General features: G+C 47.0%; 1 protein-coding gene across 2 annotated transcripts in view; it reads left to right on the top strand.

The window, feature by feature from the left end:
- The window catches only part of gphnb (gephyrin b), a 146,757-nt gene that overhangs the window by 68,104 nt on the left and 61,887 nt on the right, over positions 1-16,766 (top strand). For both annotated transcript variants that reach the window (XM_056294358.1, XM_056294359.1), the window contains exons 7-8: positions 6,862-7,134; positions 9,872-10,006. In XM_056294358.1, the coding sequence (XP_056150333.1) occupies positions 6,862-7,134; positions 9,872-10,006 (408 nt within the window). The remainder of the gene's footprint in view (positions 1-6,861; positions 7,135-9,871; positions 10,007-16,766) is intronic.

Below are 16,766 nucleotides of genomic sequence, written 5' to 3' on the forward strand. Positions count from 1 at the left end.
GGAACCAGTGTGAAAACAAATAGATTTATTAACCAAAACTCACCCTAAGTCAATATATATACACTACCGTTCAAAAGTTTGGGATCACATTGAAATGTCCATATTTTTGAAGGAAAAGCATTGTACTTTTCAATGAAGATAACTTTAAACTAGTCTTAACTTTAAAGAAATACTCTCTATACATTGCTAATGTGGTAAATGACTATTCTAGCTGCAAATGTCTGGTTTTTGGTGCAATATCTACATAGGTGTATAGAGGCCCATTTCAAGCAACTATCACTCCAGTGTTCTAATGGTACAATGTGTTTGCTCATTGGCTCAGAAGGCTAATTGATGATTAGAAAACCCTTGTGCAATCATGTTCACACATCTGAAAACAGTTTAGCTCGTTACAGAAGCTACAAAACTGACCTTCCTTTGAGCAGATTGAGTTTCTGGAGCATCACATTTGTGGGGTCAATTAAACGCTCAAAATGGCCAGAAAAAGAGAACTTTCATCTGAAACTCGACAGTCTATTCTTGTTCTTAGAAATGAAGGCTATTCCATGTGAGAAATTGCTAAGAAATTGAAGATTTCCTACACCGGTGTGTACTACTCCTTTCAGAGGACAGCACAAACAGGCTCTAACCAGAGTAGAAAAAGAAGTGGGAGGCCGCGTTGCACAACTGAGCAAGAAGATAAGTACATTAGAGTCTCTAGTTTGAGAAACAGACGCCTCACAGGTCCCCAACTGGCATCTTCATTAAATAGTACCCGCAAAACACCAGTGTCAACATCTACAGTGAAGAGGCGGCTGCGGGATTCTGGGCTTCAGGGCAGAGTGGCAAAGAAAAAGCCATATCTGAGACTGACCAATAAAAGAAAAAGATTAAGATGGGCAAAAGAACACAGACATTGGACAGAGGAAGACTGGAAAAAAGTGTTGTGGATGGATGAATCCAAGTTTGAGGTGTTTGGATCACAAAGAAGAACGTTTGTGAGACGCAGAACAAATGAAAAGATGCTGGAAGAATGCCTGACGCCATCTGTTAAGCATGGTGGAGGTAATGTGATGGTCTGGGGTTGCTTTGGTGCTGGTAAGGTGGGAGATTTGTACAGGGTAAAAGGGATTCTGAATAAGGAAGGCTATCACTCCATTTTGCAACGCCATGCCATACCCAGTGGACAGCGCTTGATTGGAGCCAATTTCATCCTACAACAGGACAATGACCCTAAACACACCTCCAAATTGTGCAAGAACTATTTAGAGCAGAAGCAGGCAGCTGGTATTCTATCGGTAATGGAGTGGCCAGCGCAGTCACCAGATCTGAACCCCATTGAGCTGTTGTGGGAGCAGCTTGACCGTATGGTACGCAAGAAGTGCCCATCCAACCAATCCAACTTGTGGAGCTGCTTCTGGAAGCATGGGGTGCAATTTCTCCAGATTACCTCAACAAATTAACAGCTAGAATGCCAAAGGTCTGCAATGCTGTAATTGCTGCAAATGGAGGATTCTTTGACGAAAGCAAAGTTTGATGTAAAAAAAATCTTATTTCAAATACAAATCATTATTTCTAACCTTGTCAATGTCTTGACTCTATTTTCTATTCATTTCACAACATATGGTGGTGAATAAGTGTGACTTTTCATGGAAAACACAAAATTGTTTGGGTGATCCCAAACTTTTGAACGGTAGTGTATATATATATATATATATATATATATATATATAATAAGAAAAGGCAGCTGAAATGCTGGCTCTTAACTAACCAGGCTAAGCTAACAAAACAAACACCGATCAGACCAAAAAAGAAACAAACAATAACAAGATTCACGCTCCGTCTCAAGGAGTATTGGGTATCGACACAAGAGTTCACTCTCTGGTTTTTTTCCCAGGCGGAGCCGAGGTTCGAACCGGCGACCCCCCGGTACAGAGGACCTGCTCTACCTCCAAGCTACTGTTCACGCACACCGCGCATGTCGTTTTGTGTACCATGCATGCGTGTGTGTGTGTGTGTGTGTGCGTGCGCATGCCTCTGCCACTCTCTCCATCCGTCTCTCTCTCTGCCGCGCTGACCTCCACATCTGTCTCTGTCTCGTTATGCGGCAGCTTCGCCCGATCGATTTGAGCATTTTCTTTTCTTTTTTTTTTAATCAATTACACCACCTCTGTTGCCATATTAGTGTCTCCCTCGTCGCCCCCCTCCCCCGCCGAGCCGAAGTTAACGGCACAAGCAGCCAATCGTAGACTTTTATTCACTTTTATTATGACGAGCCTCTGTCATAAAAAGGTGGTAGTGGGGGCGGGGGGGCGGGATAGGCCTACTGAACGAAGCCTTTCTTTCTTTTTATTTTCTTCTGTTCTTTGTCTCTTCTCTCCGGCTGTTCCTCTCTGGCTTTTTACTTCCTCTCACCGTTTCTCCTTCTTTTTTCAACTTTGCTATCTCTCTCTCTCTCTCTCGCCGTCTATTCTACCCTTTCGTCCGACCGTTGTCATTCTGTCCGTTGCTCTCACTCACTTTCCCTGTCTTTGTCTCGCTGTTTATTGTCGTCCTCTCTTTGTGTCCACTCGTCCTAGTCTCTCTCTCTCCATTTGTCTCCACCTCTCTCACTCTCTCTCTTGTTGAGTGGAGAGAGGGGAGCAGGGATTGCCTCCTCTCACACCCACCCTCCCTTGGTACACCGTGGTACCTTCCTTTGGCCACATCTGTACTGTCTTGCATGCTCTCTCTCTCTCTCTCTCTCCCTCTCTCTCCCACTCTTTCTGCCTCTCTCTCTCCCTCATTCTCCCTTACTGTCTGTCATTCTCTCTCACACCCCCGTGTCTCTCCCACCTACAACCACAGCCTAGCCCCTCTTCATGCTCTTGTTGTGTTTCTCAACCACTCGCAGCATTTCCAGGGATTCTGCTCTTTAGTGTTCTTGACAGTTGCTCTCCTCCGGGACAAAACACAGAGTAGGAACAACAAAGCAAGACAAGATAGACAGACAGACAGACAGACAGACAGACAGACAGACAGACAGACAGACAGGTAGGTAGGTAGGTAGGTAGGTAGGTAGGTAGGTAGGTAGGTAGGTAGGTAGGTAGGTAGGTAGGTAGGTAGGTAGGTAGGTAGGTAGGTAGGTAGGTAGGTAGGTAGGTAGGTAGGTGGATGGATGGCTAGATGGAGGGATGGCTAAATAGATAGATAGAGAGATAGATAGACAGACTCCCGACACACCCTAAATGTTCCCCGGTGTGCAGTAAAAACACCAAACGGGGGTGTCTCCAGGCACTTGACACCATCCCCACGCCCTCGTTTGCCCAAACCTTCTTCCCCCAGCTTCCCAGCACTCAGATGTGGACTTGAAATATGCTGGCGAGAGGCATAAAACAGTCTACTGCATGCTGAGGATGAGTGTGTGTGTGTGTGTCTGGGGTGGGGTGGGGGGTGGGGTGGGGGGTTGTTGATTACCTCGCGGCTACCCAGCAAGCCTTGCAGGCTCCTAGTCAACAGTGAGATTCCTCAACTCGACCTCTTTCATCTGCCAGTCTGAGTGTCTGTGAGGGGGGCTTTCTGCTCCATCCTAGCTCCTTTGGATTTTTAATGAACAGCACTGACGGATGCTATTTCAGCCATGCACGCTGGCTTTTATGTGTGTGTGGGTGTGCGTGCGTGTATGCGTGTATGCGTGTATGCGTGTATGCATTCCACACACTGTTTTTTTTTTTTGTTTTAATCCAGTAAAATCAAGGTTAAGCTGTCAGATTGAATCTGGCCTGCGATACGGATGTGTTAAAACGCGACACGATGGGGATCGGTTGCTCTGGAAGACGTTATGTTAGCTGGCTGTGATACTGTAAAAGGTTGGGGCAATTAATAATGTATCCTTTCAATGCTTAAAATACGCAGGAAGATAAATAATTTCACAGAGTAGCCCTTGTCTCTAGAGTGAGGAGACTGGAGTGTTTAGCACAGCTGAGGAGCCCATAGGCACACTGACACAGAGAGAGAGAGAGAGAGAGAGAGAGAGAGAGAGAGAGAGAGAGAGAGAGAGAGAGAGAGAGAGAGAGAGAGAGAGAGAGAGAGAGAGAGAGAGAGAGAGAGAGAGAGAGAGAGAGAGAGAGAGAGAGGAGAGAGAGAGAGAGAGAGAGAGAGAGAGAGAGAGGAGAGAGAGAGAGAGAGAGAGAGAGAGAGAGAGAGAGAGGAGAGAGAGAGAGAGAGAGAGAGAGAGAGAGAGAGAGAGAGAGAGAGAGAGAGAGAGAGCTAGGTAGTACAGATGTGGCCAAAGGAAGGCACTGCGGTGTACCAAGGGAGGGTGGATGTGAGAGGAGGCAATCTCTGCTCCTCTCTCTCCACTCAACATTCAAGTGCAGTGGGTTGGACTCAAACAACCCGGGTCAAATATTAGTTACATAAAATTGTCGTGTTTGTTTTGTGCTGATTGAGGTATGAGATGATAGTCTTGATAATGTCAAGTAGCAAAGTATGCTAAAAAAAAAAATGCTTTCAAACACTTGCTTCTTGTTGGCTAAGCTGTCTGGGATTCATGGTTTACTGCGAGGCAAGGCCCCCGTGTGTTCTCATTTACATTTACATTTTCTCATTTAGCGCCAGCCAAAGTAGGCAAATGCAAAGCAGAAAAAACAGTCCAGCATTTGCAAATACTATCCAACCTGCACCTGCTACAGGAAACTCCTGACCCCTTTGCTTCAGTAGATCTTATATTTTAAAGGACATCTTTTCATGTCCGCCGTGCGGTAGCCTGGAAGGGATATTGGTGTTTGGTTGCGTGTACGTGTGTATCTGTCTGCAGCTAATCTCGCATACTTCCGGGCCTGTCAGCCTAATATTTTTTTGTGCACAGTTATGACTACTATATGATCAAGAACCTCGGGTGGCTGTGGCGATTCAGAACCTTTGAACAACATTTGTTCTCGGTACTTCGGCTCCCTCTCTTCATTTACTCTCTAGCTCTAGCACTGCTGATCTCAGTACAGGAGAACTGGAGGAACACTGGATGTACCAAAAATTATAACCTCTGTCTTTATCTTCATAATATAATAAAGCTGGGTAAACCGTTTATGCTCGCACATGCGCAACTCACCTCTACAGTTGACTCGGCTCAGGCGACATGATCGAAGTTATTAAAGAATTTTGATAATCCAAAAAATGTGAAAGTTATAAAAGAACAACTTCCTCTATCTCATCTCATCTCATCTCATCTCACCTCACCCTCACCTCACCTCACCTCACCTCACCTCATCTCATCTCCAGCCACTTCTCCGGGGTCGGGTCGCGGTGGCAGCAAGCTAAGAAGGACACTCCAGACGTCCCTCTCCCCAGCAACATCCTCCAGCAACATCCTCCAGCTCCTCCTGGGGAATCCCAAGGTGTTCCCAGGCCAGATTGGACATGTAGTCCCTCCAGCAAGTTCTGGGTCTACTTGGGCTCTCCTCCCAGTTGGGCATCCCCAGAAAACCTCCAAAGGAAGGCGCGCAGGAGGCATCCTAATCAGAAGCCAAACCACCTCAACTGGCTCCTTTCGATGCGAAGGAGCAGTGGCTGTACTCCGAGCTCCCTCCAGATGTCGAAGTTCTTCACCCTACCTCTAAGGCTGAGCCCAGACACCTACAGAGGAAACTCATTTCAGCCGCTTGTATCCGCACTCTCACCCTTTCTTTCAGTCACTACCCAAAGCTCATGACCATAGGTGAGGGTTGGAATGAAGATTGACTGGTAAACTGAGAGCTTGGCCTTCAGGCTCAGCTCCCTCTTCACCACAACGGTCCGGTACAACGTCCGCATTACTGCTGATGCTGCACCAATCCACTTCTCAATCTCCCGCTCCATCCTACCCTCACTCGTTATCCCCATTTCTCCATCAAATTCACCAAGTTGACCCGATGGAGAGATATGTCATGTTTCTTTTTTTCCACAAGGGGGGTGTGCAGGAATGGGGGCGGCACGGTGGCGCAGTGGTTAGCGCGGTCGCCTCACAGCAAGAAGGTCCTGGGTTCGAGCCCCGGGGTAGTGCAAACCTTGGGGGTCGTCCCGGGTCGTCCTCTGTGTGGCGGTTGGCATGTTCTGCCTGTGTCCGCGTGGGGTTCCTCCGGGTGCTCCGGTTTCCTCCCGCAGTCCAAAGACATGTAGGTCAGGTGACTCGGCCGTACTAAATTGTCCCTAGGTGTGAATGGGTGTGTCGGCCCTGAGATGGCCGGGCGGCCTGTCCAGGGTGTCCGCTCGCCTGCCGCCCGATGACTACTGGCATAGGCTCCAGCGTCCCCATGACCCTGAGAGCAGGATAAGGGGTATGGATAATGGATGGAGGGGTGGGTGCAGGACCGGAGGACCCAAACACAGATGCAGAAACAACTGAAACGGAACATTTGGCAGGGAACTTGAAGGGCGACAGGAACACATGGCCACGACAGATGACAGTTTGCTCTGGTAACCCAAAACTAGAAGGCAGAACTTAAATACCCAGAGATTGCCAGATTAGCTCTGTGTGTGTGTGTGGGGGGGGGGGTAGGTAACTGAGGAGAACGGGACAGGGCTGAGGATTGGGATGGTGTAGACACGAGACGCAGGAGGCAGGGCTGGAGTAGCCTAAACTGGGACCAGCCATGACATTTGCTGTCAGCAGAGCGCTCATGTATCATAGTGCTCGACATGGTGGCGATGCCATTGCAGATTGAACCTTGACCTTTCAACTTTAGATTCTGACATTTTTTCGGCAATCGAGCGCTTTGCAATTAGGATACCTCTTTATTAACATAACTGTCTGAAATTTAGGGGAAACCCCCCCCCCCCGCGTATCCCCCGCTGCTTGGTGCCGGTGACCATACCTGTATCTCCCGCTCCTCCCCGCTCCTCTTTCTCCACCCTCCCCGCCTCCAGGAGTGCTTCCAGTTCATCCTGCCGGCGCTGCCCCACGCCATCGACCTGCTGCGGGACGCGGTGGTGAAGGTGAAGGAGGCGGCGGACGAGCTGGAGGACCTCCCTTCGCCCCCGCCGCCTCTCTCGCCGCCGCCAAACAGCTCGCCGCGCCGCCAGACGGAGGACAAGGGCGTGCAGTGCGAGGAGGAGGATGAGGAGAAGAAGGACAGCGGCGTCGCCTCCACCGAGGACAGCTCCTCCTCCCACATCACTGCCGCCTCCATCGCAGCCAAGGTATCGGGGGGGGGGCATGTTTAGCACTCTTGCACTACTTCCATGTGCTCTGTTCCTTTTGTCATCATTTTTTTTCTTTGTCGTTAGCTTTTCCTGATCATTTTGTCAACACATTTTTGTCAAGCTGGGTTAAAATCATATGAAATAATACACAATATATAAACTACTGTATACTCATGTATAGTATATAGACTACTGTATACTCATGTATGTGTATATAGACTACTGTATACTCATGTATAAGTATATAGACTACTGTATACTCATGTACAAGTCTATGTATATAGACTACTGTATACTCATGTATAAGTATATAGACTACTGTATGCTCATCTATAAGTATATAGACTACTGTATACTCATGTATAAGTATATGTATATAGACTACTGTATACTCATGTATAAGTATATAGACTACTGTATACTCATGTATAAGTATATAGACTGCTGTATACTCATGTACAAGTCTATGTATATAGACTACTGTATACTCATGTATAAGTATATGGACTACTGTATTACTCATGTACAAGTATATGTATATAGACTACTGTATACTCATGTATAAGTATATAGACTACTGTATACTCATCTATAAGTATATAGACTACTGTATACTCATGTACAAGTATATGTATATAGACCACTGTGTACTCATGTATAAGTACATGTATATAGACTACTGTATACTCATGTATAAGTATATCTACACTACCGTTCAAAAGTTTGGGATCACCCAAACAATTTCGTGTTTTCCATGAAAAGTCACACTTATTCACCACCATATGTTGTGAAATGAATAGAAAATAGAGTCAAGACATTGACAAGGTTAGAAATAATGATTTGTATTTGAAATAAGATTTTTTTTACATCAAACTTTGCTTTCGTCAAAGAATCCTCCATTTGCAGCAATTACAGCATTGCAGACCTTTGGCATTCTAGCTGTTAATTTGTTGAGGTAATCTGGAGAAATTGCACCCTACGCTTCCAGAAGCAGCTCCCACAAGTTGGATTGTTGGATGGGCACTTCTTTGAGCAGATTGAGTTTCTGGAGCATCACATTTGTGGGGTCAATTAAACGCTCAAAATGGCCAGAAAAAGAGAACTTTCATCTGAAACTCGACAGTCTATTCTTGTTCTTAGAAATGAAGGCTATTCCATGCGAGAAATTGCTAAGAAATTGAAGATTTCCTACACCGGTGTGTACTACTCCCTTCAGAGGACAGCACAAACAGGCCCTAACAGGTACTATTTAATGAAGATGCCAGTTGGGGACCTGTGAGGCGTCTGTTTCTCAAACTAGAGACTCTAATGTACTTATCTTCTTGCTCAGTTATGCAACGCGGCCTCCCACTTCTTTTTCTACTCTGGTTAGAGCCTGTTTGTGCTGTCCTCTGAAGGGAGTAGTACACACCGGTGTAGGAAATCTTCAATTTCTTAGCAATTTCTCGCATGGAATAGCCTTCATTTCTAAGAACAAGAATAGACTGTCGAGTTTCAGATGAAAATTCTCTTTATCTGGCCATTTTGAGCGTTTAATTGACCCCACAAATGTGATGCTCCAGAAACTCAATCTGCTCAAAGAAGTGCCCATCCAACCAATCCAACTTGTGGGAGCTGCTTCTGGAAGCGTGGGGTGCAATTTCTCCAGATTACCTCAACAAATGAACAGCTAGAATGCCAAAGGTCTGCAATGCTGTAATTGCTGCAAATGGAGGATTCTTTGACGAAAGCAAAGTTTGATGTAAAAAAAATCTTATTTCAAATACAAATCATTATTTCTAACCTTGTCAATGTCTTGACTCTATTTTCTATTCATTTCACAACATATGGTGGTGAATAAGTGTGACTTTTCATGGAAAACACAAAATTGTTTGGGTGATCCCAAACTTTTGAACGGTAGTGTATATATGTACATCACCATTCAAAAGAGCTTCATAACCTCCTCATTACATCATAATGCACGCCTGTCCACGAATATACGTGTGTGTGTGTGTGTGTGTGTGTGTGTGTGTGTGTGTGTGTGTGTGTGCGTGCGTGTGTGTGCGTGTGTGTGTGTGTGCCTCCATGCCTGTGAGTGTGTATGTGTCTACACAGTGTAGACACATGAAACCAACCTGTCTGTCTCCATCATTCCATCCCACCTGTCTGCAGGCCGGAGCCTGCTTTGTGGCTTTGTTGTCAGGGTAACATCAGACCCCATTGTCCCATCACAGATGGATGTGGGTAAGCCCCTGCCCCTGCATCTCTGCAGCATCACATGGTGTGTACATGGTGTGTACATGGTGTGTACATGGTGTGGCCTCTGCTTCATTTATCTCACCCACATCACTCAGTCAGGTGTCACCCCGTGGATACACGTGTGTTCATTTGTAGTACAATCACACACTGCAGGTGTTAGTTAGCACGGCCGTAACCAGGACTTTAGCGTTGTTCTACTTTTATGCTGCTTTTTACTTCCCCGTCTTCGTGTGTGTGTGTGTGTGTGTGTGTGTGTGTGTGTGTGTGTGTGTGTGTGTGTGTGTGTGTGTGTGTGTCCGGTCGTATGTGTGTTTGCTTTTTGTTTGTTGATGATGTGATGTTTATGTATGTGTGTGCCTGTATTTGGTTTTCGTGGTATGTATGGTGTTAACATGCCTGTCCATGCTGTGTGTGTGTGGGTGGGTGTGTGTGAACGTTGTGTGTGTGTGTGTGTGTGTGTTTGTATGCATGTGTGTGTGCACGTGACTGATCCCAGATCCCAGACTCCATTATCTCGCGAGGTGTGCAGGTATTGCCCAGGGACACAGCCTCTCTCAGCACCACGCCCTCAGAGTCACCCCGCGCCCAGGCTACCTCCCGTCTCTCTACTGCCTCCTGCCCCACACCCAAAGTAAGCACGTAAACACACACGCACGCACACACACACACACACACACACACACACACACACACACACATACACACACAAGGCAAACATTGCCTTCTCGTCATCTCTGTTTGTCCCCCATATTGTTTGACATCTCAGCCGACTTAATCATTCGTTATCCATCAGGGGTATTAGAGTTTTACATATCTATTATCTATTAGTCACATATCTATTAGTTACTTATCTGTTGTCTATTAGTTACATATCTATTAGTTACTTATCTGTTGTCTATTAGTTACATATCTATTAGTTACTTATCTGTTGTCTATTAGTTACATATCTATTAGTTACTTATCTGTTGTCTATTAGTCACATATCTATTAGTTACTTATCTGTTGTCTATTACTGACATATCTATTAGTTACTTATCTGTTGTCTATTAGTTACATATCTATTATTTACTTATCTGTTGTCTATTAGTTACATATCTATTATTTACTTATCTATCTATTATTTGCATATGTATTATTTACTTATCTATTGTCTATTAGTTACATATCTATCTATTATTTGAATATATATTATTTACTTATCTATTGTCGATTAGTTACATATCTATTATTTACAGATCTATTATTTACAGATCTATTATTTACATATCTGTTATTTGCATATCTATTATTTAAGTATCTATTATTTGCATATCTATTATTTGCATATCTATTATTTACATATATATATATATATATTATTTGCATATCTATTATTTACATATCTATCTATTATTTGCATATCTATTATTTACATATCTATCTATTTATTATTTGCATATCTATTATTTACATATCTATCTATTATTTGCATATCTATTATTTGCGTATCTATTATCTGGTATTTGTGTGTCATCGCTGTGCTTAACAGAACATGTCTTGAACAGGGTAAGTACATTCTAGAACTATTGCAATGGTCAAAAGGCTGAAACGAAAAAGAATTCAGGTTCATTTTCAGGTTCAAATACACACACACACACACACACACACACACACACACACACACACACACACACACACACACACACACACACACACACACACAGAGTCTTGACAAGTGCTTTCCTGTTGTGTCTCTACTTCACTGCTGTATGAACCAGTCTGCTGTGTTTGTACATGTTTAACCCCTGTAATGCAGTGTGTGTGTGTGTGTGTGTGTGCGTGTCTGTGTGTGTGCGTGCGCACTTTTATAGGGAGTAGGTGTTGCTCTAAGTTAAATACCTTTTCCTTGGTTGACGCAACACACGGCCGTATTTTGCCCTGTCCCACGTGCAGCCCCGTCTGTCCCTTCCTTAGCGGGACACTTCCGCATCCTCTCTTCATTTGTCCACGTTCCCATAAGAGTGTCTTGGTACACCTGCTGGCACCCCCGTTAAAAACCCGGCGGTACCACGCACACGCAGGCCAGACCGCCGCTGCTGGGAGCCGTGGGTTTTAACTGGGAACGCTGACAGTGGGTTGTTTGTCCTTAACTGAAGTATCGATGCTGCACGCCCCAAAATAAATACAGTGAAAAATAACATAAGATAAATCAAGTAAGTGAAACTCAAAATGTCCAAGTACCCCTTTAAATTCTAACTCAATCTCTCCTGCAGGTCCCTAACATGTGGCCTTGCCGAATGGCCTCCCTTCTCTCTCTGTCTTGCTCTCTCTCTCTCTCTCTCTCTCTCTCTCTCTCTCTCTCTCTCTCTCTCTCTCTCTCTCTCCCCCCCCTCTCTCTCTTGCTCTCTCTCTCTCTCTATCTCTCTCTCTCTCCTCTCATCTGTCCTCACCTCATCTGTCAGTGTCACATCTCCGTGGGTCTCCATAGGCACCAGGCAGGTGCCACGATGGGACTAGATGAGGGGTTGCCATGGGAACAAGGGGACATGATGGGTGGGGTGGGGTGGGGTTGTAAGTGTGCATGGGGTCACGTGGTGAGGGGCAGAGCTTCCTCTGGTAGCGGTTGTCAAGCGGCGAGAAGTTTGAGTGGTGGCATGGACACCTTGGAGGAAACGTTAAAGAAGGCGGCTCGGCGGAGCTGCCCTCGCCTCTAGAGGGAGCAGTGAGTCGGTGCTACGGTCACAAAGTCGGGACTCCAGACTTTCCTTCTCTGGTCCTGGATTTGGCTTGGTCTTATCTTGTTTCAGTCTTGTCTCCTTCTCAGCGACTGCCGGGTGCTTGTTTACTGAAAAGCTGAAAAAAATAATTCCAATAGCTTAGCAATAGTTTAGCCTTGGCCACCCCCCCCCCCCGTTATATCCGACCAATTACCCCACTCTTCCAAGCCGTCCCGGTCGCTGCTCCGCCCCCTCTGCCGATCCGGGGAGGGCTGCAGACTACCACATGCCCCCTCCCATACATGTGGAGTCACCAGCCGCTTCTTTTCACCTGACAGTGAGGAGTTTCACCAGGGGGACGTAGCGTATGGGAGGCAAACGCTATTCCCCCCCCCCCAGTTCCCCTACCCCCCAAACAGGCACCTCCGACCAGAGGAGGCGCTATTGCAGCAGCCAGGACACATACCCACATCCGGTTTCCCATCCGCAGACACGGCCAGGTGTGTCGTTGGGGACGCCCGACCTAGCCGGAGGTAACACGGGGATTCGAACCAGCGATCCCCGTGTTGGTAGGCAACAGAATAGACCGCTCCACCAGTCATGTAAGATATAGTGTATCGTTTTGATACTACTTAAATGTTGCAGCATTGAGAGAAGGCCAAGAGAAACAAAAAACAAACTACCCACTTGTATTGCCCTGGTCTTGGTTCAAGGTCCCCGGCCAGTGACATTCAGTTGTGCGATGCGTACTGGTATAGTCATTCAGTTGTGCATGCGTACTAGTATAGACATTCAGTTGTGCGATGCGTACTGGTATAGTCATTCAGTTGTGCCATGCGTGCTAGTATAGTCATTCAGTTGTGTGATGCGTACTAGTATAGTCATTCAGTTGTGTGATGCGTACTAGTATAGTCATTCAGTTGTGTGATGCGTACTAGTATAGTCATTCAGTTGTGTGATGCGTACTGGTATAGTCATTCAGTTGTGTGATGCGTACTAGTATAGTCATTCAGTTGTGCCATGCGTACTAGTATAGTCATTCAGTTGTGTGATGCGTACTAGTATAGTCATTCAGTTGTGTGATGCGTACTAGTATAGTCATTCAGTTGTGTGATGCGTACTGGTATAGTCATTCAGTTGTGCGATGCATACTGGTATAGTCATTCAGTTGTGCGATGCATACTGGTATAGACATTCAGTTGTGCGATGCGTACTGGTATAGTCATTCAGTTGTGCAATGCATACTGGTATAGTCATTCAGTTGTGCGATGCATACTGGTATAGACATTCAGTTGTGCGATGCGTACTGGTATAGTCATTCAGTTGTGCGATTCGTACTGGTATAGTCATTCAGTTGTGCGATGCGTACTGGTATAGTCATTCAGTTGTGCGATGCGTACTGGTATAATCATTCAGTTGTGCGATGCTTACTGGTATAATCATTCAGTTGTGCGATGCGTACTGGTATAATCATTCAGTTGTGCGATGCTTGCTGGTATAGTCATTCAGTTGTGCGATGCGTACTGGTATAGTCATTCAGTTGTGCGATTCGTACTGGTATAGTCATTCAGTTGTGCGATGCTTACTGGTATAGTCATTCAGTTGTGCGATGCGTACTGGTATAGTCATTCAGTTGTGCGATGCGTACTGGGATAGTCATTCAGTTGTGCGATGCATACTGGTATAGTCATTCAGTTGTGCGATGCATACTGGTATAGTCATTCAGTTGTGCGATGCGTACTGGTATAGTCATTCAGTTGTGCGATGCATACTGGTATAGTCATTCAGTTGTGCGATGCATACTGGTATAGTCATTCAGTTGTGCCATGCGTACTGGTATAGTCATTCAGTTGTGCGATGCATACTGGTATAGACATTCAGTTGTGCGATGCATACTGGTATAGACATTCAGTTGTGCGATGCGTACTGGTATAGTCATTCAGTTGTGCGATGCGTACTGGTATTGGTCGGGCATCCCTACAGACACAACTGGCCGTGTCTGTGGGTTGGAAGGCGGATGTGGGTATGTGTCCTGGTCGCTGCTCTAGCGCCTCCTCTGGTCAGTGGGGGTGGGGGGGGGGGGGAATAGCGTGATCCTCCAATGCGCTACGTCCCCCTGGCGAAGCTCCTCACCGTCAGTTGAAAAGAAGCGGCTGGCGACCCAGCGTGTATCAGAGGAGGCACGTGGTGGTCTGCAGCCCTCCCCGGGTCGACGGAGGGGGCGGGGCAGCGACCGGGGCGGCTCGGAAGAGCGGGGCGATTGGCCGAATGCAGTTGGGAAGAAGACAAACGCCTCTTCCAACGCCAAACGTGCCCACAGGCGGCGCGGCTCCGCTCACTGTTGTGCGTCATGTGGTTCAGCGGGGTTGTGGTCTGCAGGCTGCAGGGTGTGACCGGGCAGGCGAGGCGGGGCGGGGCGGGGCCTCGGCCTCGCCGCCACCGCCAGGGGCGAAAATCCGATGTCCACTTTGGAGGGGACAAGTACAGGAAATGTTCTCAAGCGCGATTCCTGAGGGGGACACCAAAAGTAGTGCTGTAACCAGGGGCAAAACATTGGGGGGGGGGGGGGTGGTATCAAATTGTTCCCAGGATTGGGGGGGGGGGGCGCGACCCCTCCCCCTCCCCCCCCGGGATTTCCGCCTCTGGTCACTGCAACAGCTACTGTCATAAACATGCAGCAACGAGCAAAGCACGCGATGAGAAGTCTTCAGCATCACAAGTGCATGTATAAATACACACACGCACACACACACACACACACACACCACACACACACACACACACACACACACACACACACACACACAAGCCACGTTATTTATTGGGCGAGTGTGTGTTTGTGTGCAGGTGATCCCGCGTGGCGAGCGTGAGTGCGTTATGTGAAGACGCATTCGTCGTTGAATGAATGTGTGTTGAAGCCTGCTGTGCAGATGCATGTGTATTGTTGCTGTTTGTGTGTGTGTGTGTGTCTGTGTGTGTGTGTGTGTGTGTGTGTGTGTGTGTGTGGTCGGAGTAGTCTCTGCATAGTCTCACAGGTTTCTCTCTGGAGCGGAAAGCCATCTGTGCCTCGAGAGACTAAAGAGACTCACAGACGCACCGCCGATGTCCAAACCTGTCTTTCTGCAGAGTAGGAGCTGGGGCAAACACACACACACACACACACACACACACACACACACACACACACACACACACAGATAGAAAAACACACAAAGATACACTAATATTCACACATAAACGCACAAACATGCAAAAATAGTGGGGCAAAAATGGAAGGAGAATTCATAAAAGTGTGTGTAAGGTTTTACAGTTAGTGTTACCGGGGAAGTGATGAGAGATGTGTGTCTGCTTTACCCTGTGTCCTGACAGCGCACACCCTGTTACACACACATTGTTCACTGCTCCATTGTGTGTTACCATGCCGTGTTACCATATCCTGTGTCCTGTCAGCGCACACCCTGTTACACACACTCTTTACTGCTCCCTGGGGTAAGAATGCAACTCTCTCCTCTCATTGTCTGTCTCCCACATGCACACACACACCTCTCTGCACACACACACCTCTCTGCACACACACACCTCTCTGCACACACACACCTCTCTGCACACACACACACACACACACACACACACACACACACACACACACACACACACACACACACACACGCACACAAGCCTGGACGCAAGCCTGCACTCTCTCTCTCTCTCTCTCTCCTCTCTCTCTCTCTCTCTCTCTCTCTCTCTCTCTCTCTCTCTCTCTCTCTCTCTCTCTCTCTCTCTCTCTCTCTCTCTCTCTCTCTCTCTCACACATACACACACACACACACATCTGCACCCACACACACTTCTCTACACACAAACACACACATCTCTCTGCACACACACACACACACATACATGCATGCACACAAGCCCGCACACAAGCCTGCACGCTCTCTCTCGCTCTCTCTCTCTCTCACACACACACACACACACACACACACACACACACACACACACACACACACACCTCGCTACACACAACGTACCTCTCTGCACACACACACACACACCTTGCTACACACACACACACACACCTCTGCGCACACACACCTCCTCTACACACAAACACACACCTCTGTGCACACGCACACACATACACATACATGCATGCACACAAGCTCCGCACGCAAGCCCACACTCTCACTCTCTCTCTCTCACACAACATACACACACACACACACACACACACACACCTCTCTACACACAGACACACACACACACACACACACACACAACAGGGAGGATGGTACCTTCCAGTGCTGTGAGCATGTAGTGCAGTTATGTAATGTGGATTTAGATTAATGAAGCATATGGGAGATGGGCTGCGACTCATGGATGGATAAAGATGTTGTATGTCTGTCTTTTGGGGTGGGGGGTCTCTTCATGTGTCTGTCACTATTTGTGTCTGTGTGTGTGTGTGTGTGTCTCTCTCTTTCTCCCCCCCCCCCCCCCCCTCTGCATTCTCCCTCATCCTGGTTGGTGAAAACCCCCCTTGACGGACGGCGCTTACATCGCGTCTTAGCCTCCTTATTTCTATCCATGACCGTTTCCAAATCTGCAACCGCCGCTGCAGACTCGAGACAGTCGGACTCTGTCAGGCGACATTAGGAGCTCATGGTGTCCACTTGTCGCATCATACGGCACCATACC

Source organism: Lampris incognitus, chromosome 15 (assembly GCF_029633865.1).
Source record: "Lampris incognitus isolate fLamInc1 chromosome 15, fLamInc1.hap2, whole genome shotgun sequence".
Lineage (NCBI taxonomy): Eukaryota > Metazoa > Chordata > Actinopteri > Lampriformes > Lampridae > Lampris > Lampris incognitus.